General features: G+C 37.0%; 1 protein-coding gene across 2 annotated transcripts in view; it reads right to left on the bottom strand.

Moving 5' to 3' along the window:
* cacna2d1a (calcium voltage-gated channel auxiliary subunit alpha2delta 1a) overlaps window positions 1-15,498 on the bottom strand; it is an 83,651-nt gene extending 68,153 nt beyond the window's left edge. Inside the window, exon 1 of one of the 2 annotated variants that reach the window (XM_089127295.1) lies at window positions 15,139-15,498. In XM_089127295.1, coding sequence (XP_088983421.1) covers window positions 15,139-15,245 — 107 coding nt within the window. In that variant the 5' untranslated portion in view covers window positions 15,246-15,498. The remainder of the gene's footprint in view (window positions 1-15,138) is intronic. The other variant, XM_039668307.2, reaches the window with a different exon arrangement.
* Window positions 15,499-23,014: the final 7,516 nt, after the last annotated feature.

Genomic DNA, 23,014 nt, shown 5'->3' with positions numbered 1-23,014 from the left:
GGGTTGGATGGGCGTCATGTAAGTGAATCCATATCAAGGTTCTTATCTTGTCACCACCACTTTGAATCTCATCAATGTTACTCAAAGCTACGACAGCAGAGTGTGTTGAATGTATGCGAAACGTCTCTTGGCATTAAACAGACACCACCGCACACACAAAATAAGGGCTGCAGAAAATTCCTGATTGCTGGAGGGTGAGGAGTTTGGCTGGTTCCAATGGGAACACTTTCTTGTTGGAAAAAAAAAAAGAAAAAAGAAAAAACAGTAATCTGAGAAGAGAAACCACATGTGGAGCACCAGTATATTTAGCCATGAGAGACAACCACCAGAGGCCTCAGCTTCAGGCAAGACTGGTGTGAGCATATTTATGCCATATGAAGATATCAAAGAATAGCCCTGCCTGGATATATCTCACTTACATGCTGATACACTATTGGGTTCATATTTAGACAGTCACATGTTACTGAATTGGTGCTTCTTATGATCTTAAAAAAAATATTAATAATAATAATCTTGTACATAAATATGTAACTTCTTCAATACGGTTTAAAAGCATCCCAAGAAGAAAATTACATTAATCCATTTGTGTTTTTTACAGTTCAATCAATTATGAAGTATTGATACTTTCAATTGTGATGGATTGTAGAAGATCAGCATAAAAATGTTGAATAAATGTGTTTATTTTTAATCAGTCATTTTACTAATTATTTAGCACGAAAGGTTCCTTTCAAAACAAGATCGCAGATTGAATGGCAGAAAAGAAACATTATATATATATATATATATATATATAGATCAATGTGAAATTTGAATTGTCCATATTAGACCAAAACATTTTTAGAGTGTATTTTATGAATTGTAAATTAATTATAATTAATTATAAAATAAAAAATATATATAACTAAAATTAAATATATCAATTATATGATTAATTATAAATGTATATCAATTAAAAGTTTTGAATGAATAAATGATAAATAACAACAGATATATAATAATTTGCAGCTAAATTATTACCTAAAATATTTTTCTCTCAAAAAACTAAAAAAAAAAAAAAAAAAAAAGTTCCTTAACCTTATGAGGTATCGGATTGGAAAAGAGACACTATCAATACTTGACAATGAATACAATACCACATCTACTGTATTGTACTGAACTGTCCTATGTACTACTGTACTAAAATGCTTATGTTCAATTAAAAACAAAACAAAAACAAAACCAGCTCAAAGCCAAACAAGCCTCATGCCAAATCAATTCTTCTCTCCGATCCCTTCTGATGAGATTCATTGTATCTAATTATTGTTATGGATCACGAGTATCAGAATATGGCTCATTCAGCAGCACAAGAAGACGGGAAAAGGCTGCCAGCCCCGTTTAGTTTAGATGATGAAATTCAATTGAAACTCTCTTGATGAAATTAGCCTATAACAGCAGTATGATCATAACCACAGTAGCCATAAAAACAGAGCACATACATGCTAAGTAGTGCTAAGGCTTGAAAATGAATGTGGTGAAAAAAAAAAAAGAAAAAGGAATGGAAACTTGGAGCAGTGAATGGAAAATTGAGATAAGATCTCCTTTGGTCCCGCCCCCTCCAAGTCCTCTGGAGAGGGAAGCAGGGGCGACCCAGCAGGCTGTAAATGTACTCTAAATAGTTTATGGAAACAATTTATTCATCAAACTTCATTTCTTTGTAAAATTGCGTACTCAAGATATATAAATTACATAAGGAATCAGGTTTTTCAAAAATCAGTTCCTTTGATCTCTGCTCAGCGGGAACTGACTTTAGTGGGGAAAACACTACATTTAAAATAAGTTAAAATAACAGTTTTCTGTTTTACTACATTATAAATTTAAATTTACTCCTAAGATGGCAAAACTGAATTGTCAACATCATTACTCCAGTCTTCAGTGTCACATGATCCTTCGAATTCAATCTAATACGCTGATTTGGAGCTCAATAAACCTTCCAGAGTACATTTTTATGTAAATATATTAATTTCTTTGCAATCAGTGCATACAATCATTTTATAATTGACATTCAAAATGGGGAAATAAAGTGTCTTGAACAGCTAATATGTTACTGGATGTCTGTCAACTGAAAGTAAGCTTAAACTGTACCACACAAAACAGAAGCTTTCTCTTGCCCTCTTTCTCTATTTTAACTACTCCCAGAGGAAGTCAGGGCTGTTTCTGTGTTCAGAGCCACATTAGACCCACATGTCCCCAATATTTTAGAAATATATCACTTTATATGACTTGAATATAAACATTTAGAGCACTAAATGGTGACACAATTGTTCCCTGTAAAAAAAGCATTTAAAGTGCTGACCTTTACAGAGTGCTGCAACTATAAACTGTAAAGGTCACTGTGACTTTGCCAAGACATGGTCCTGGATCAACATACTCTATTTTGTAAGGACAAAATGTAGTCCTTACCCAATCCCAACCCCTAAACCTAACCCTGCCCATAACTTATCCCTAAAATCATAGGGTAATGATAGGTGAATAACACGGATGTTTAAGTTACCCTGGTTCTAAGCCTAAACTTGACATAAACTGTAAACTTGTCCCTCAAATCTGATTGGTTGATTGGAAAGTTGATCCAGGATCAACAATGTTGACCCTGGAACATGTGGTACTTGGTGAAATCCCCCAACTGTAAACTAATTTAGAGTAAAAATAGTTTGGTTAACAGCAAAGTCAGGAAAGAACGAACATCATTCCATGGTATATCACAATGTCATCGCTTGACCAACTGTCTGGGACCATGTGGGTCGTTTAAATCTGATGGATCCCTCAAGCATCATATGTGTCCACAACTTAAAGCCACAGATCAGGGGTCAGAGCAACAGGTGCTGTTGCTTCAAATCAAAGCACAGAATAAACATTATCAGCTGGGACAAAAATACATTTAGTGACAAAAGACAATCACAGCGAACTGCACATTGGGAACAAATATGCAAAGTAAACATCCTATGAGATAAGACACATGAACAACCAATAGTCAGGTTCAACACACAACACATACTGTAACTGTATCCATCCAATCAGAATAGGTAACACATCAAGCAGCCCTAAAATAGAGTACATGAGTCAGGTTTACAGGGCTGGATCTTGACTTCTGGGTTCTGGCTGCAGTTCCCCTCCCTCCTACACAAACACACATGGACAAACACACACAGTCACACACATTCACACAAACACACTGACATGTTGGGTCTCCATAGGGGAATTTCCATAGACAATGGTTTTGTACAAACTGTATATTCTAACCCATGACCCTAAGCCTACCCACCACAGAAAACATACATTTTTACATTTGCAAAAAACATCTTAGTCAAAGTTATAAGCTGTTTGTCTCATGGGGACATTTTATCCCCATAACGTAGGGTATACCTTCAGATATGTGAATATTCCCCTCTGCTACAGTACAAACAATGACTCTGCGGTCCCGTTTCTTCCTACATTAAAATGCGGATCACAAGTGGACGATGATAAATACAAGTGCAAAGGGGTCTAAAAAGTTGAGCTTGTCCACTTTACCACTTCCAGAGGTAGTCAAAAACACATTTGACCAGAAACAAAAGACCACTCTCCACCTATTGACCTAACACGTGATTGTTATAGGACATTATAGGAAAGCGCACCAAAACAAGGTATTCAAACCTTGCAGATTACATTCGAAATCCCAGTCTTGCGGTAACTTGGAGGGAAGGGTCTCAACGAAATCCGAGCACCTTAAAGTTACGCATGTTAATACCAGGTGGAAACGGTAATGTATCATGGCTGATCACTTATGATCTGATAACTGAAAATGTATCTTAATAGCAGATGGAAACAGGGCCTGTGTTGCTATGGGGATCTGCACACATCAAAACAGACCAAACAAACACGTTTCTATGCAGTCTTTACACCCACAAACAAATGTTCCTGGGATACTACTGAAAATCAACACAACTGACAACAAGCAACAGGTGTACTGTGTGTGAATTGACCTATGGCTAAGCCACGCCCCCTCCACTCACTCGGACAAATAGTCAACATTCGAGGACAGGCGCTATGGCAGCCTTCACAGGACACAATTGGTGATTTTTGGAGACAGAAAGATTATATATCATCTCAAAGTCACCTAAAAGAACTTAACTATGCACTGGAGGGTTATAAGAATAATTTTATTGATGAGAAGGTCGATGAAAAGCTTCAGCTCAAGGCATATCGTTACCATCACCGTTTGGTGCTACACATGAATCATTCAGCACAACACTGTAAACATTTGTTATCTCGGTTATTTACAGATATGTTAATGAAGCTAAGTGATGATGTACAACACAGCTAGAAGCTAACGATGATATTTTCTAATGTTAGCCTAACGTTGAGATTTTAAAGATAACGTTCAAATATGTTGTTGACTCAGTTTAGAACAGATGTAGACATCCTTGTTTAATTTATCCACGTTTAGTTGGTGTTGTGGTCTACCGCATAACTTAATCCAGAGCAGACACTTATCTCGTTTGAGATGTGGCTTAGGAAAGGGTAAAAAAAATACACACCGTCGCCCAGCCTCTCGGAAACCTAATGTTAAAACCTAAAGTTGTAAACCTAGAGTTGCATGTACCCCATGCATACTGTTTGACCATTTTAAACTTAAAATGACAAGAAAAAAAACTAATGAAATCTGACTAACTGCAATGCATTTCAATGGAAGTAGAAGCAGAGAATGTCCGAGTGTATTGGGTTAGCGGCACACTGTGATTGGCTCATCGCGTTTGAGGGCGTGGCTTAGCCATAGGTCAATTGAGCTTAGTGACATACAATTGCAGCACAGCTTTCGGTGTTTCAGCTGTATAAGTGAGCTGTTCCACCTCTCAAAAAGGGAGCACGCAACAAATGCACTGCATAGGTTGTAACTGAAAGGGGGGGAAAGGCTTTTAGAAAGTGTATATTTACCTCAAGCTGTACGTATAACTGACATTTATAAATTAATTGCCCCTTCAGCCTCTGCTTATCTGTCAAACCTCTTCAATCAGATGTCATTCAGGCCTCTAATACATTTTGCCAGTATTTAAGTACAGCACAGAGCAATAGGGTGGGATTTAATTATGTTTCTAGGGGACAACTAGTAGTAAACCTGACACAAGAGAGAAGAAATAAACAAGCCCCCACTCTCTGTTGTTTCTCTCACTTCATCGGTTTAACGCTTTCTCAGCTCCATTTCTGCCACTCTCACTCTCCTGTCTGTCGCTATCTATCTTGCTCTCTCTGAGGGTGATATTTATAATTTGGATAAGGAAAAACAAGGCGGACTACATAGTACACTGTTATTTGGTGAGATCATGTAGGACAATTATCAAAAGACATAAGCTTTACTGTTGAGTTATATATATATATATATATATGTAGGCCCACACACACACACACACAAACAGAGTGTATATATTATGTATAAAGAGATATTATAAAGACCCATTTATACACTGAAGAATAAATTTCAAAATATTATCCTCAAAATATCTGATTAACTGATTAATTGATTTCTGAAGTTAATAAAATAGTAATAACAAACCTCTTCACTATTTTTTTTAATTTTTATTTAGGCTAGCAATATCATTTATGCATGTATTGGCCATCAATCGACAACATTTATTTATTTGCTGTCAATAGACAATTTAAATATGAATTTGTTTTTATTAATCTTAATTTCTGAATTTAATTAAAGATTATTAATAATAAAAAAAAAAAACATTTGTTTAGTACCAAGGAGCGAAAATACTGCAGAGAGCAAGTGCAAAACTGTTCATTCTTAGAATATTCTTTCATTTTTCTGCCAAACTGTCAGTGGCGGAGATTCTTAAACAGAAGACGTTTGATTCAATCACACTCAGTAAGATACAAGAGCTGTAAATCATGTTCTCTCTCTGCGCCTATGTGAGATATTGAGTGTGAAAGTGGAAGAGAGGGAGAGACGTGAACCCTCTGAAAAATTGCAATGACAAAAGGGAATCATTTTGTATTTTCACAACTTTATAAAATGTAATTAACACTGCATACTTCATATTAACTCATTCATTACCAGTAACTGATCTGAGCAGGACTATTTCTGGACTTTGCAAAATGTATTTTAGGAACTTACATTAATCTGAGCTGAGATAACCCAGTATGTTGTATTTGCATGCTCTGTTAACAAGCGATGACACCCAAGATGAGAACACTGGAGAGTGTTCGGTGGGGCGCTGTGACCCACCTGCAACCCAAATTCTGTTCACCCGCTATATTCAGCACAGTACCGTCAGCACGACTTACGCAGCTCGCGTTCCCGCTGTGCCAAGGTGGGAGGGGCAAGAGCCAGACAAAGTCATAGTGACATTGTGAACGACCAGGGATGTTCTTCTAATACAGACTGTTGTATTATTAGAAACTGGAATGGAGCCAGTCCGCATAGCCATGCATTTAGGCACTCATTTCAAGCACACAAAGAGATATGTTTGTTAAAAGGAAGATAAAGGAAGTTCACCGGAAAAAAACAACCTTCATTGAAACACAAAAAGAAGAAGATTTGTCAGTTTTCAAGTGGGTGGTGATTTAACTGCAAAGCTCCAGAAAAAAGAAAATGAACCCTAAAAGTAATAAAGGTGGTCCATTTGATCCATTCACAGTATTCCATGTATTTTGAAGCCATCCAATAGATTTGTGTAAGGAAAAGACAGACTTAATTTGCTGACTTTCTCTATCATTTGCCAGGAAAACAGCAGCTTGGGTTCAGGAAAATGCTGCCTTAAATTAAGCAAAATCAACTTGAATGTTTATGTCATTTCAACTTAAATGACATTATATTGGTCTTAAATGAGTTGAATCTTGCATAACGTTAACTTTTTTTAATTAAAGCAATGTAAAATAAATACACTGTTTATTTTTTAGTGTACATGGTAACAGAACTATCCGTTTTAAGTGGGATTCCCCCTAAATTAAAATTATTACATCATCTTTGAAACAAAAACATTGAAACATGAGAGACCTGAGAAAGTCTTTTCAACCAAAACGTTCAAAAAGTTCATATACAGACAATGTTGATGAATGTTTGTTTTATTAGTTTGTTTTTAGGAGACTTAGATAAATCAGCTACATTTATATGGATTCATTTTACAATGTTTTTTTATGAAATAGATTTTTAATGGAAGGGCAGAAATCTCTCTGGTTACGTTGTTTCAGAACAAGTCTCATGTTTGAAATTAATATGGTGTGCTTTATTTTTTATTTTTTGATTAACTATCCCTTTAAAGTCAGACTAAAAAATCTAATATTTTCCAATAATTATTTGGATGGAATATATTTATCTACGCCTGTCTTGTTGAGCTCGTGAAATCTGCATCTTCCTCCCCCGGGATTGAGATTCCCTTAGGTGCTGATATTAAAATATTTCTGATTAAAACTGATTTATGTCAGAATGAATTGTAAAATGTGAATCTGAAATCCAAATATGCTCTTTGTGCATCTTGGGGGAGCGCAGGAGTGTGTATGTGCGTGAGTGAGTCCATCAAGGAGAGTGTAGGGTTTCTTTACACATTAGTAATCTCCTCTGGCAACCATGGCTGTCTCTACAAATATATCTATTCTCCTTTCTGTCCCTCTTGTTCTCCTTCCCTCACTCATGGTCAGGACATCTGTCTGTCTCACTAGCACATTTTTTTAAAAACAGACATCACATGTATTTTGAGTCCAGAGAATCTCAAGTTGAAATACAGTATTATATTTTAACCTAAACTGAACTTTACCTCAACCATGGCAACACACACTGACATGTACATTTACTCCCTATTCAGTAAAACACTATATCAACCTGACATCCAGAAAATGCTTTTGGGAATTCCTTGTGACCATAGCTCCACAAGGACTAGGACTAAGAGAGAGAGAGAGAGAGAGAGAGAGAGAGAGAGAGAGAGAGAGAGAGAGAGAGAGAGAGAGAGAGAGAGAGAGAGAGAGAGAGAGAGAGAGAGAGAGAGAGAGAGAGAGAGAGAGAGAGAGAGAGAGAGAGAGAGAGAGAGAGAGAGAGAGAGAGAGAGAGAGAGAGAGAGAGAGAGAGAGAGAGAGAGAGAGAGAGAGAGAGAGAGAGAGAGAGAGAGAGAGAGAGAGAGAGAGAGAGAGAGAGAGAGAGAGAGAGAGAGAGAGAGAGAGAGAGAGAGAGAGAGAGAGAGAGAGAGAGAGAGAGAGAGAGAGAGAGAGAGAGAGAGAGAGAGAGAGAGAGAGAGAGAGAGAGAGAGAGAGAGAGAGAGAGAGAGAGAGAGAGAGAGAGAGAGAGAGAGAGAGAGAGAGAGAGAGAGAGAGAGAGAGAGAGAGAGAGAGAGAGAGAGAGAGAGAGAGAGAGAGAGAGAGAGAGAGAGAGAGAGAGAGAGAGAGAGAGAGAGAGAGAGAGAGAGAGAGAGAGAGAGAGAGAGAGAGAGAGAGAGAGAGAGAGAGAGAGAGAGAGAGAGAGAGAGAGAGAGAGAGAGAGAGAGAGAGAGAGAGAGAGAGAGAGAGAGAGAGAGAGAGAGAGAGAGAGAGAGAGAGAGAGAGAGAGAGAGAGAGAGAGAGAGAGAGAGAGAGAGAGAGAGAGAGAGAGAGAGAGAGAGATCATTCTAATATGCTAAAGAAATGTTTTAGAGCTTAATAAACATTACTTATTATTCTAGGAAATTCTTAATATTTTGTGAAACATTTATACTTTTTTAAACAACATTTATTTGAAATAAATGCTTGCACACAAAAAAAACTTCTTTACTTTAACTTTTGATCAATTTAATGCATCCTTGCTGAATAAAACTATTCATTCCTATAAAAAAAGAATAGAGGGACAAAATACGCATAATTTCTGATGCAATTGGCCTACTAACTAGCTGCAGGACATCAAATCAGAATCTAACTGCCTGTTTTTTAAAGCCGCAAGCTCTGCCAAAGAGCCTGCAGAAACCACTGATCAGTTATTTAGAGTACCTATATTGGATTCACTCATCAGCACACAGGAGGAATTCTGGGATATGAGCCCACAGACAAGTTTCCATTAACACTCTTAGAAACAGCACACTAACTGTAAATGCATATGCACTGCCGGCATTCTCCACCTGTGGCGTTCAGCACTGTACATTTATAATAATATTAAGAATGGAAAGCAGATGTGCTTCCTCTACAGAAGGAGGCGGGCATTCAACCAGCTGTAAACAATCTACAGTTTCCAGTTAGTTCATTGGGGAAGTCGGGGAAAAAAAAGTGTTCCACGTGGTCTAATAGCTCAGGATTGAACAAAGAACCTAAAGTTTTACATTTGCAACTATTTTAAAATATCAAATTATCTAATCAATTCTGCATTTTGTGGTACAAATTAAAACCCTTCTAAAACCCCGCAAGAAAACAAGTCAAATGACCAAGAAAACAAAATTAGACTGTTGTGTATGTGGGCATGGGAATGGGAAGACTGTCCCAACATGTGTGGGTTTACTTTAGCTGTACTCTGGGGACAAATTTGTCAGTCTAATTCTGTCAAAACTCCATTTGGACACATCCGGGGACATCATCAATTATAAATCTTATTCTTAGCGTAGCATAGCATATCATGTTTGATTACATTTATATATTATCACATTATATATATATATATATATATATATATATATATATATATAATTCATACCTATTGACAGCTACTGTATATATCAATTGGACACAGGGAGAGATTCTAGTCCACTAACATTCAGCCTGAGCTTTAACTTTGAGTATTTGAGTGACAGAAATAGCTCCCAGCTGTTTTCAAAGGGCTCAGCAAATACCTACAAAAAGGCTCCCTGCTGAACTACAATGTTAAAAAAATCTGCCCCCAAACACATAAGCACAGCACAACAACATAATATACAGTGCGCTCTGTGGCTAGAGGAATAAAGCTATGGGAAAGGTCCCGTGTATTAAACTGCTTAAGCATGAAATTTGATTATGCTTGTAGTCAAAGTACAACATGGCGAAGACACTGACGCAAATGTTGTTTGTGCGATTCAAAACTGAGGAGAGGCTAACTGAGCGGCATCATCCCAGAGGCCCAGAAATGTGAGACGATATCCGGTAATGCGATATATCGCTATAATAAACAAGCACGGTGTTGTTATACAGTGGGCACTTCAAAATACCATGAATTATTATTTATTATGAATTATTATTCAAATCAAAACCTGAGCTAACATGAACCAACAATGATCAGCTGTATTTTTTTAACTAATGTTATCAAAGAATAATCGCTCATTGTTAATGTTATAATGCATTAACAATAACATCTTATTGTAAAGTGTTACCTATTGTTCTTTATTATTCTTTTGTATGATCTATTTGTAACACATTTACTTTATAAATTTTGTGTATTGTTTATTGTATTTAATTGTAAAAAAAAAAGTGTTGTTAGTGAATGAGACCCACTATTAGATCTAATACATATTGCTGAAAAAAAAAAAACAATTAATGCACCTAATTGAAATTTTTCTATTATGATATGCTTCAATTTCTAAGTCGAACAACCAACCATAGCTATGCATCTAATAAGTCACAGAGAAAATGGTTTCCTTCCCAGCATATACTGGGGCATGAATAAGGTTTGCACAGTTATTGCTGATTTTGTCACTTTTGTTGTATTTTACTCAAAATGATCTCTTATAAGCACTTATAAGAAAATTCTCTTTTGTTTTCCTTTCTTTTTTATTTATTTAGAATTTTTATTTAGCTAAATTATTTCATTAATCGTTAAATTAATCAAAAATGGCAGTAAAGACATTTATAATGTTGCAAAAGACTTAATAAAAATAAATGGTTCTGTAAAATAAATGGTTCTTTTTAACTTTCTATTCAACAAAGAACCTGTGAAAAAATTATCAAGGTTTCCACAAAAATGTTAATCAGCATAAAAAGTGGTTTTCAACATTGATCAAAATAAGAAATTATTTTATTAAATCTGCATTTTAGAATGATTTCCACAGGATCATGTGCCTCTGAAAACTGGAGTAATAATGCTTAAAATGTGTCTTTGCCGTCACATAAATAAAAGACAGTTTAAAAATATATTAAAATAGAAAACAATTATTTTAAAATGTAATAATACTGTAATACTGCTGCTGTTGCTGTATATTAATCAAATAAATGCAGCCTTTGTGAGCAGAGGACTTCTTTTTTAAAAAGCATTTAAAAAAACCTTGCCGACAAACTTTTGAACAGTAGTCTTATATTGAACAGGTAATCTCTAAATCTCTCCAATAAATGCATGAAAATATGAAGGAGATTAATTCAATTCAAATTAAACCGTTTTTCGTAAGTTCAAACACTTATTTTCACAGCTAAAAGTCTGTTTATTAACATAAAAGGCACAAAGTTGAAATAAAAAGAGGAGGACAGGTCCCAAACCTTCACAGAAGTGAAGATGACATTTCATAACATTTCGTAAATAATGGTAAAAAAAAAAAAAAAGTGCACAGGTGCACGAACTGCTTTGTGCTTCTCTCAAGAAGCGGTCATGGGCGGAACGGGTGACATCAGACTCAGATCTGAGGACATTAATCATCTGCCTCACAGCACAGCAAAAGCCACAAGACACTAAGAAGGGGTGGGGGGGATTAAGGAGGAGAGCGCAGTCATAGAGCATCTGAAGCAGACAGGCTCTGGCATTAGGAGGTTAGGGTTTGGGCTCAAAGATGTAGTCACACAGATCAGGAGGAAGAGGGGCTCGGAACGACAACAAAGAAAAGCAGTGAAAAAAAACTGCCAGACAGAAATTTAGTTTCTTGTTCTAAAGCCATTTTACTTCCGCAAAGTGAAATATTTATTATGATATAGCTCCTGCAAGTAGGATTTAGTGATGCCCGATATATCGACATCAGACGAAATATGTTCATTTTTAATTTTATCATTATCGGCCCAATAAGAAAATTGAGCCGATATATTAAATCCGATAAATAATGGATTATTTCCTTCAGCTGAGACACTTCAGGTGCATACTGTTTGCCATAATGGTTTTGAATTGTTTGAAATATGATTGCAATCACTTCAAAAAAGGAAATACAGTTAAGTGCAACATGTGCAGCACATGTCTGTCATATAGGCTACATATTAGAACATCATTGTAATTGTGTGTTTGGGACATGAATTTAATTCTGAATTTTTTGTTTTTGTAATCAGGCTCCCAAAAATTGGATTTAGATTATCGGCTTTCAATATAAAGAATTATCGGTTATCAGACAAATGTTTCATATCGGTGCATTAGTAGAGGATGTCAGATTATTCATTGGGTCTAGATTTTCTTGATGGGAAAATGGATGTTCAATATAACATGGACCATAATTCATGATGTCAGCTGAAAAGGAAAGTGATTTTACAAGCAAAACAAGTTATTCGATTTTGATTTTTTTTTTCTATTTAGAATAATATTAACCAACAAATCATAGAACAGGTACAAGCTCACAACGCAAATCAGACACAGGCCTGAGGACATCAGACTGTGATTTACATATTACCAAATTCTGTCTAAACCCGAAACAATCTCAAGCAAAGAGTGGAATCAGATTGGTTGCATTTGACAGATGATTGCTTCTATGCCTTGAGCTGTTCTTGTGTCCAATCTGTCATAGAGAGGGATGTATATCAGTTTGAAGATGTTGTGGAACACACCACACCTGACAACTGTATTAAGGCCAGCAAATGAGACTATATTTACTCGATGGAGAACATGATCTTTGAGCAGCTCTCATACACTTGCAAGAGAGCGGATAGTAGGTTGCAACTGTCAGCATCTGAGGTAAGTTTCATTACATAATCTTACGATAAAAGGGCCAGGTTTCACATGTTTGAGTTTTAAATTAGGCTATATGGACAGTTGACAGGCTCTGGTCAACTAAAAATAACTCACAGGACATAGGTGGCCCCTCAGGTTTTAATAGCACCAGTAGCCTTCGTGCTTTAAACCACTGTACACACAAAAAAAAAACAGTAGCCTAACTTGATTTGTTAAAGAATTACACTTACAATTTATCATTTATGATTTAAAATTAAACATTTAAAGGGGCAGTTCACTGAAAAAATCACCCTGTCTGTCCAAACATGACTTCCGCAGTACTTTAAAGAAGATATTTTGAAAGTTACTTAACATTGACTTCCATTATATTGACTGAGACATTTTCTTAAAATAAGCCTAGCTTATTTAATGTTCCAAAGCAGAAATAAAGTCAAACCGTTTTGGAACGAGATGACAGAATTTAGTTTTTAGGGTGCACTATCCCTTTAAGGGATTTCCATTGAGCTTTTTAAAATTAGTAGGCCTTAATGCAGAGAAACAACAAGGGGGTAATCCATCAGCCGGAAGTTGAAGCCTCGCAGGAGCCGCCATTGTAGCAGAACTTCACCTGCTGTTAGCATCCCATTGACTCCTATTCATTTTGGCGAATAACTTTAAATCTAAGGCGTCCAAAGAATTAATTATTCCATTATTTATTTCTAAAGAAACACGACAATGTATAAAACGCTCCATTACTTTGTATCGTACGTTATAGCCCCGTAGATGCCGTTTTTGATAAAAATAGGCTAATGATTGCGTCATCACTACGCAACTTTGTCGCACAATAGAGACATTACCGTATAGACAGGAGGAGAAGCACGCAGGCTACTAGAAGATTTTCAACTGTCAAACTGTCATCAAGCTCAGTTTTAGCCTGCGCAGTCGCTCAGACATCAGACAGGAAGTGCAAAAATCGGGCTTCAGTCTTCTCCGTTAGAAATCAGTGGGGTCACTCTGTCCATTTCTTTTACTGTCTATGAGAAACAAGCACTCTCAGCCATCTTTAGAATTTTGTCTTTGAATTTCTGTTTTTTTTCGGTGGCCCTGTAGGCTATATTTCTATTGTAGGTGAAGTGTATTGTAGAGTTAATGGAAGTTGTCATGGGCACTGTGGTGTTTAAAGTGGAAGTCATAACAAAATGTCAGTAGATGGGAATGTTTTAAAATGGTTCATTCATAAATCCGTAAGATCTTAACTTCATGTTGTGGATATACAAACCGGAAGACAGAAAAGGGGCATGGCTAAATAGGGTATATAAACTACAATATGATCTCATCCATTTAGCTACTTTTAAAGAGTGTTCCCCTGATACACTAATTTCACACACCCATTTGAGTCAGAAATAAAAAAATTGTGAATTGACTCAAATAAACCATTACAAAATGTAGACCTTGAAATGTAGTAGGCTAATCGAGTCGTGTGAACCACTTTTATGATAGGCTACTTATGGTCATTTTGTGTTATATGGGCTATATGCACGCATAAGTTCCGCATTTGACGTAAGGATGCTCGTCCATTTCCGGTTGTGTAGATTAAAGCGGAGGAAAACCGGAGAAAACGGGATTATGGCAGAGTCTTCAATATTTACTGTCCTCCCGTCTTTGATACGAAACGTACATACGTTTAGATGTAATTTTATATATAGTTATGTTTATTTAATATAATTTTAAAAAGAAGCATAAATACAACGAGGGGTGTCTGTTTTATCTGTTTTTGTGACTAACGTTTCATTAGTATAACCATGGAGTATAAAATTCAATATAAATTCTCGTTATTGCATTGGACTCTATGATCGGCGGAAGTTATCGAGCATCCTTAATCCTTCACCGGAAATACCGCCGTGCATAGAGCCCATTTTGAGGCTTGACATCTGACATCAATGTCATTGCGTAAAGCCATTTCCCCCCAAAAAAATTCATTAGAACTTTTTTCAGAAGAAAAGAATACCGAGCGATATTCGTGCGAGTAGCCTAAATAAATAGGACTTACGGATTTTTTATTTATTTTTGATGAACTATCCCTTTAACTTCGCACCGCCGTAGAAACGCGACGCATCGAGCAAAGACGTCAGTCTCACGCATGTGTTCCTACATAGACAAAATACTCCTGTAATAAAAATAGCGCAGACAGAACGCGTCCCATCCCATGTGAACGCGTTTTAACTGTTTTAAATGCAACTTATGGTTGGAAGAGTACCAGTCTCTCTACCTAATAGAAACACTTCAAAGTCTTTTGCTTTCAAACCCAACAATACCAACAACTGCAACGACTCAGTTTAGCAAGTTTTGTGCTGTGTAATGGTACTTACAGTTGGGAGTCGGGAAACTGTATAGCCCTTCCACAGCTAAATAAAGACAGAAGTAGAAGAAGAGCAGCGGACAGTCTGAATGTATCCATTATTCTGTCTGACATCATTTAGTTTCTCCCAAATCCACTTAAGTACCCTCCTAAAGCAGCCGAGCTGCCGCCATGAGCGCGCGCTATACTTCCACAAACAAATCACAGATGCTTTTGGTCCCTCCAGCTACTTCTGCCTTTGCCCTGTTGAATTAGTTCAGATGTTTCTCCAGAGGTGTGGTGACAGTTAGGGGGAGTCAGGTGTGGGGCGTTTCCGTGTTTCTCCGGTTTGCCAGTAGGTTAAAGAGTCTGTGCGCGCCGTGGCGGATCAGTTTCCACACGCCCCCCCACCCATCTGCGCGTGATCATCATCACTCGTGTCGCTCCATACAAGGAGTCCGAGCCGCACACAGTGGAAATGAGCTGAGAGGCATCAATGAGACAAGAAAGTTACTCTTTCATTAGATAGATAGATAGATAGATAGATAGATAGATAGATAGATAGATAGATAGATAGATAGATAGATAGATAGATAGATAGATAGATAGATAGATAGATAGATAGATAGATAGATAGATAGATAGATAGATAGATAGATAGATAGATAGATAGATAGATAGACAGACAGACAGACAGACAGACAGACAGACAGACAGACAGACAGACAGACAGACAGACAGATAGAGTAGATTGTCTTGAATGTTAACTTTAGGTAAATATCTCACTTCTTACAAGGTTTCTCCCATCATCATCAAATGGCAAAGATGAAATAAAGCTTCTATGACAATATAAATAGATTTTTAATAACTTTTTGCTCATTAGATTACCCCCTAAGGTTATAATTTTCTATGTTATAAAAAGATATGCAGTGTTTGCTGTCTGGATGCAGCGGAGGGGAGGTTAGCTCACTGAGCAAAAGAGCAGCTAACTCTGATCTCAGCAAATATGAGGATTTACACACTAAAGAACTGTAAACATATTGAAGAACTCTCTCTCTCTCTCTCTCTCTCTCTGTGTGTGTGTGTGCGTGTGTGTGTTAGTACCTTGGTTAGAGGTGATTTCTTCATTCTGAACCGAGCAACCACATATTGCAGCTGTAGAAATAAAAAAATATATACTTCAAAGTCATCTAATTAATATGAGTATAAGGCCAGACTTTGGCCTTATGACTTTCAATTAAATTAATCATATCAAAAGCATGGAGACTTTTTTTTGTGAAGAGTTTTGCATTCACCTTTTAAAGTGTTTTTGTTTCCTCAATGTAAGACGCCGGGACGCAGCAGTATGAAGACAACTCATTCTCATAAAAGCATCCTCACGGATCCAGCAGCACCCTCATAACCTCATTTTAAGTGGATTACAGGGCTTTAGTTAGATTAGGTGGTATTAGCAAGAAGCAACGTCCAACACAAACACAACCAAAACAGCAGAATGACATTGAGAGCAGCATCAAGAACCACTGCTTGCACTTTAGCTGAATACATCAATGACAACTGACATTGAACATGAATAAATAAATACATAAATAAATAAAACACAAAACAGAAAACTGATTTAATGAAGACTAAGTTCAAGTGAAATATATTCACAGACTGTAAAAAATTCTGCCGTGATTTTACAGTAAAATACTGGCTACTAATTGCATTACTTTCACAGTAATTTACAGTAATAAATTGAATGTAAATTATTGTATGGTAGTTGTGTACAGTGATTTCACAGTTAATAATATCGCATCATTACTGTAATTTCACAGTGCATAACTGTATAAATACAGATATCAGCTGTAACTTGTACAGTAATTTTTTTCAGCTGTAAAAGTAATGCAATTAGTAGTCAGTAATTAACTGTAAACGTACAATTAAATACAGTAATGCATTCCACAGTTTCTGACCACAACAGCACATGCAAAATACTTTAAGCTGGATATGTACATGTTGTTGCATCAGGGTTGGAACTGAACTCTGCAAGAATCTAGGAGAAAAAAGGTAATGAGCACCTAAGGCGTTTTAAAAAATGGTCTTCATTTTATGGACAGCAAGACAAGAGTCGTGATATAGAGTGAAATAGGATTATTAAAATTCAAAAAGTGACAGTTTAACCTTGTATTCTTTCATTTTTTAATGTTATCTCTGCTTATATTAGTGGAAAGTATCATTATGACTGAACAACGCTAACGCTGGTCATGTTCTGTTAAACTAAATAGAGAAAAAGACATTGAAAAAGATTGTAGTTACAATTTAAAAGTTAAAATGTATAGACATTTTAAGAAAGAAATGTACCTGTTGAGAGAGTTGACAGTCTGTGTAGGATGAGTTTCAGAAAATCCGTTGGTCAAATGAGGTGGCTTTGAAAAATAAAAGGGCGGGAATAATACAGAACCCTATAAAGAAATTATTTGTCAATGCTTTGTGTTCCCCGAGGAACTTTTTTTATTTCCTCGCAAAAACTTTTGCGTTGCCCCAAAGAAACGTTGTATTCCCTCACAAAAACGTTTGTGTTCCCCAGAGAAACGTTGCATTCCCTCGCAAAACTATTGCGTTTCCACAAGAAGCTGTGCTTTCGCTCGCATAGAGCTCAAACGGTTTTGCGAGCGAACGCAGAGGGAACGCAAAGTTTCTTGGGGGAACGCAATAGTTTTTTTATCGAAGGAACACAAAAGCATTGACTTATGCTACCATTTTTAAGTTTCTTTTTTTTCAGTGTAATTTAAAATAAAATGCAAAAATCAAAATATATAAATTACTAAATTAATTATAAATTAAGGCATCACAGCATTATAATGTACAATACAAATTATGAATATTCATTTAAAGATTTAGTAAAGATTTAACAGTGTTATTGAATTATTGTTTTTAATTATGATGGAGAAATTTATCAAAATGAGAAGAAAGACAGGAAAAGATGCAGCATGCACAATATTAGTCTGATATAGTCAGTGATAGCTAATCAGCCAGTAGCTGTCATGCATCTGACAGCATGTTTTTTTGCGTGTAGTGCATGGGGTCGTCAGCAGTTCATGGTTCACCCTCCAGGATGTGAGCTAGAGAGGGCAGGTAGGGTAAATGCTGTACACACTATCCACAGATTAACTGATCTCAGACGTCGCCTAGCAACACAACACTATCTATTCACATCCGCGGGAGTTGCCCGAGTTAGCCCAACTCTGAAGCTGAAGAGGACACGCTCTTTAAAAGGTAGAAGATGAATGAGTAAGTCAGCAAACGAGAGAAAGAGCAAGGAAGCAGAGTGTCAAAGGGAGGATAAGGATTGCCTTTTTTGTGTGCGGGGAAAAGATATGAAAAAGGCAACATGCCCTGTCAGTGAGGTTAGTCTACACAACTTGCACTAAATGACCTCATACAACCTAGCAGGCGATGCCAAAGAGAGCTCTGTTGTGCATTTACTGACATCAGGGTGTGCGGTGCTGTTATGGATCCCTCAGTTGGGATTACACTGAGTGATGCTGGTGGGTTTTATTACCACTTGGAAATGGTACAATTGTTGGTGGATATAGAGATTAAGAGGTAAAATATGAGCGAGAGTTTAGTTTTTTTTCTCTGTGGTTTCCCTTAATGTTTTGTCCCTTCCATGCAAGATGTCTGTTAGATGGATGAGTATTGTAATTCATAAGCTGTATAATACTCTATATGTAATGGACGTAGTCCAGTAAGAGCTGTGTGTGTAAACCTCACTCCCCTGGCCTCAAGAGGAGCGTACTTATAGAGTACTCAAGAGTTTAGTGTACTTATTAGTGTGCCTTCCTCCCACACTGGGAATGCCGGTTGAGTCCAACTCAGATCGGGTGGAGTCTGGTTACATTTGGTGCCGTGACCTGGATGGGAGTGAGGTTTAGAGGGTTGAGTGTAATTGGTTGTGCAAATCTCACTAGATAATGCGCACACGCCTAACGTGTCTTTCCGCGCTCATGCCCAAAGTCCTTTAATTTGAAACAGTTGAGTGGAACGTGGACAATAAAGTATACTCGGGCCTTTAGCATCCTTGTTAGTGCACCAGCCGAAGACCCCGGTTCAAATCCCGCTTGGGTTATACTTGGTGCCGTGACCCGGATGGAGTGAGGTTTAGTGGGTGACTGTAACGGATGTAGACCAGTAAGAGCTGTGCATGTAAACCTCACTCCCCTGGCTTCAAAAGGTGCGCTAGCGACTGGCATTAGTGGCTGCGGTCCTTAGTGTCTTTATTAGCACGCCCGCCTTATTAGACCCCTAACTTCACACAAGGAATTTCATGAAATTACTATTCAAAAACGTATCTTCGAAAGGAAGATTTTGAGTGTCATATCTATAAATAAATCTTTCAATAAAAGCATAAATAAATTCATATGTAAATAAATGTATTAATGTCAAATGAAAGATTTGTTTATCAGTATGGATCTCACTGTCCTCTAAATTCGTCCACCATAGGGTTCAAATCTTATTTCTTATTTCATTTAATCTATAGCTGTCTGTCCCTGTCTGTAAGGCAGATGACATTTAAATATTAAAAATTGAGCCTTTATCGTGCAAAATTACATTATTTTAATTGAACATCTTTACATTCAGAATCAGACTGGAATCCATTTGCTCCTGTTTGCTACCTCAATTCAAATTCAGAAACTGAACTGCAGTTTAAAAGGAATTCTCTATTTAGAATTTTACTGCACAACTCTGCTGTCCTGTAGCCTCCATCTGATACAAGTCAGTGTTATAAAAATCTCCTCAGGGGATATGTAATAGTAGCTGCAGTACATTTCAGTTCATTATTCAGATTGTTGGTATATTGTCAACATCATAAATTATAAATGCAGACATGGACAGAATAAACAGGACTTTGAGCTGACATTGTAATAACCTGAATGGTGATTTGGATGATAATAATAGGTACAGTATATATTTAGACATGGAGCGTGGCTTTAATTTTTAACACAGGCCATATCAGCCTTATGCTCTGTCTCTGTCCAAGTAACTAATGATTGTGTGTTAATATTTAATATCGGGCCTAATCATCCTAATCCTTTATTAGCTCTTTAGGTGTGGGTAGATCCATTCGGGAATAGTTTTGAAGGAAGTATATCGACGGGAGACGGTTGTACGGTCCGCCTGGAAACAAAGCTGTCTTGATGCCAAACCCCCTCATGGAAGAGGAAAGACGTCCTTTTTCCAACTGTGACAGTGAACACTTATCAGGATCAACCAAATGCTGGATTTTCAAAAGTGTGTGAAGTTTGCGGCGCCATTGTTGCAGTAAATTTGCATAACGTTCTTGAATGAATAATTTTGTACATCATTTTTGCACATCTGCCTGTTATCGTAGGGATCGACTTTACATTTTCACATCCCTAAACATGACACAGAACAAGACAAACAGTTATTGGTTGCTTTACAGGTCAGTTAGACATTCTCTTGGGCAGTCCTTGGCCAATGAAAGCTGCCCTAGCCTAGATCTTTCCCTAAAATAATATCAATTGTGGCCATCTATGTGGGGCACCATGTGTCACCCCAAATAACTTTTATCCCCCTCTGAATCAAGACCCCAATCTGATTCTGTAACCAGGTCTACACTAACTGGGTTGCTCTCACACAACAAGGGTTTGTTGATAAACTGTTAAATATCAGAAGAAATTAAAAGTGCTTGTTGGTGCTTCATATTTTCACTTTATATGACAGAAAACAGAAAATGCATGAAAACATTTTTGTCCAAAGGGAATGTCAATGTTTGGACATGAACTGACGTGTGTGCCAGAAACACGAGTTGGATACGACGACGGGCATCTCTGTCCTTTTACTTGGCCGCCCTTTTTTTAGTTTAGGCCTCAGGATTATAGTATAATCTGTCAAATATATCTTGTTAAAATAATTTGTTTGCACTTCACAATATTTACACTCACATGATACTGTGTTTATGCAGTGACACATTTTGTCTTAATTCAATTTAAAATGAAAAGAAACTTGGAATGATGTGCAAAAATCACGCCTTTCCTCCACTCATGGTTTGCCAAGTGTAATTTATTAATTAATCTGTCCCATGGAGATTGTTTCCAAGGCAACTGAGGACATCTACTGTACATTTTAACAGGGTCCCATAAGTTACATAAGAGTTTGGGAGTGTTTGTTGCCAGATATGTGTGTGAAATAGAAATGGTTACCTCGACATGCTTGTAATCTTATCATCCATGAAATCTTAATGCCCTTAAAGTTTAAAAAAAAAAAATTCAAGACTGATAATTTGATCAGAAATTGAGCCAAAACAGCACAGCCATCCGGTAGTTTCCATTGTTAGGCCGGATAATTTTTCTTAGAATACAGATGGAGCCACATAATGAAGAAAATCTAGCAGAAATGAAGCTGACCACCCTGACGTGACCTGGTTGCAGTCACACAGCTCGGGAAAGAAAAGAGACACAGCTCTATCAGAGTAAGAAAGAATATCTAATCTTCCTGGCTAATGTGGTTCTGATTCCCTGCTGCTTTCAAAATAGATGGTTAATACTGGGGAAACAATATTCATACTGAAGGAAAAGGCACTTATTAATATGTTATGTAAAGTAAGTACATAACACAGTATGATTCAACTGGTCACTGCAATGCTTCTCTCATTAAAAGTAAGAAGAAAAAACCACGATCACAAGCTTCTTGTACTGCAAAAGCTGTCACCTGAAACATGCAGATATTCTAAAGCACTGACTTTTCAACACATGACAGGTGCCATTATTGCCACTTCGTGACTGTGCAACATTTTGGTTTCAGGCGATCTTAATAAGAAGAATCACACATTTTAAAGATTCAGACTGAGGTCCTGGAGAAAGTGATTTGTTAGCATTGCCATTCTAATCATACTAAATTGTACTTTGTGCATGATAGACATCACAGACCTGTTCTGTTCGCCATATTTCAACATCGACAAAACAGCTTTAAACATCACTCAAGTCAATCAGGAAGCAAATCCTATTTTGAGATTTGATTTGCAATGTCTGGCATTTCACAAACTTAGTTTTAAAAAGCATAGATCTCACTGTATCTGACAACTGCTCATGTAAGACTGACTCCACCTGTAAATATTAGTAAAGATCTGCTTATTCAATAAGAGTCCAGATTGGCCGATTTGTAATTGTGTTATATGTCTAATGGCTAACTTCATACAGAGCGTCACATCCCGAAAAAGAAGGAGAGCAGCTGGACAGGCAATGAAGTGGCAAGCCAGATAAACTCAGGGTTAAAGTCAGATCCAGTCAGCCTGGATCTATACTAGTCTAAACTTGTTGTTTAAGCAGAAATAAACTCAATCACCTCTATTTGAACGTTCCTCAGCTAATGAGACTCAGGGTCGTTGACCGCGGAGAAACATATTGGCCATAAACAAAGGAACAACACGCCTTTAATTGTCAGCAGACTGAGGTTTGTGTGTGTGATTCATCAAAGCCAAAGTGAAGAGCATCAATGCAGATCTTAGATAAACAAACAGCTCTTCAGATGTCCACATCTGAACCTTTGAAGAGAGGCACACAACGCTAATGAAAGAAATAGAGACAGACAGGTGTCCCTTGATCAAAGTGGACACCCATAAAATCTCCTTCGTCCTCTGTTGTCTCTCTCGCCGTCACTGACAAATCTGTTTGGTTATGTAACCGAAATGAGGAAAAAAATGAAGAGGCTTCTTTCCTTCTTTGAGTCACAGCCCTGAATCTGAGAACACTCAAGATAAACACAAGATAAAAGAGTTGAATTGCAGTATAATATACCGTGTGGAGTCAAGCATCCTGTAAGTCTTTAACCATTAAGCTATCAAAAGAAAAAAATGATTCTCATCAAATTACAACAAAATAATAAAAACACCAAGAACATCCATCCAA

This window comes from Pimephales promelas, chromosome 24 (genome assembly GCF_988280905.1).
Source record: "Pimephales promelas chromosome 24, fPimPro1.hap1.1, whole genome shotgun sequence".
Lineage (NCBI taxonomy): Eukaryota > Metazoa > Chordata > Actinopteri > Cypriniformes > Leuciscidae > Pimephales > Pimephales promelas.
This window is presented reverse-complemented; position numbering and strand designations above follow the sequence as displayed.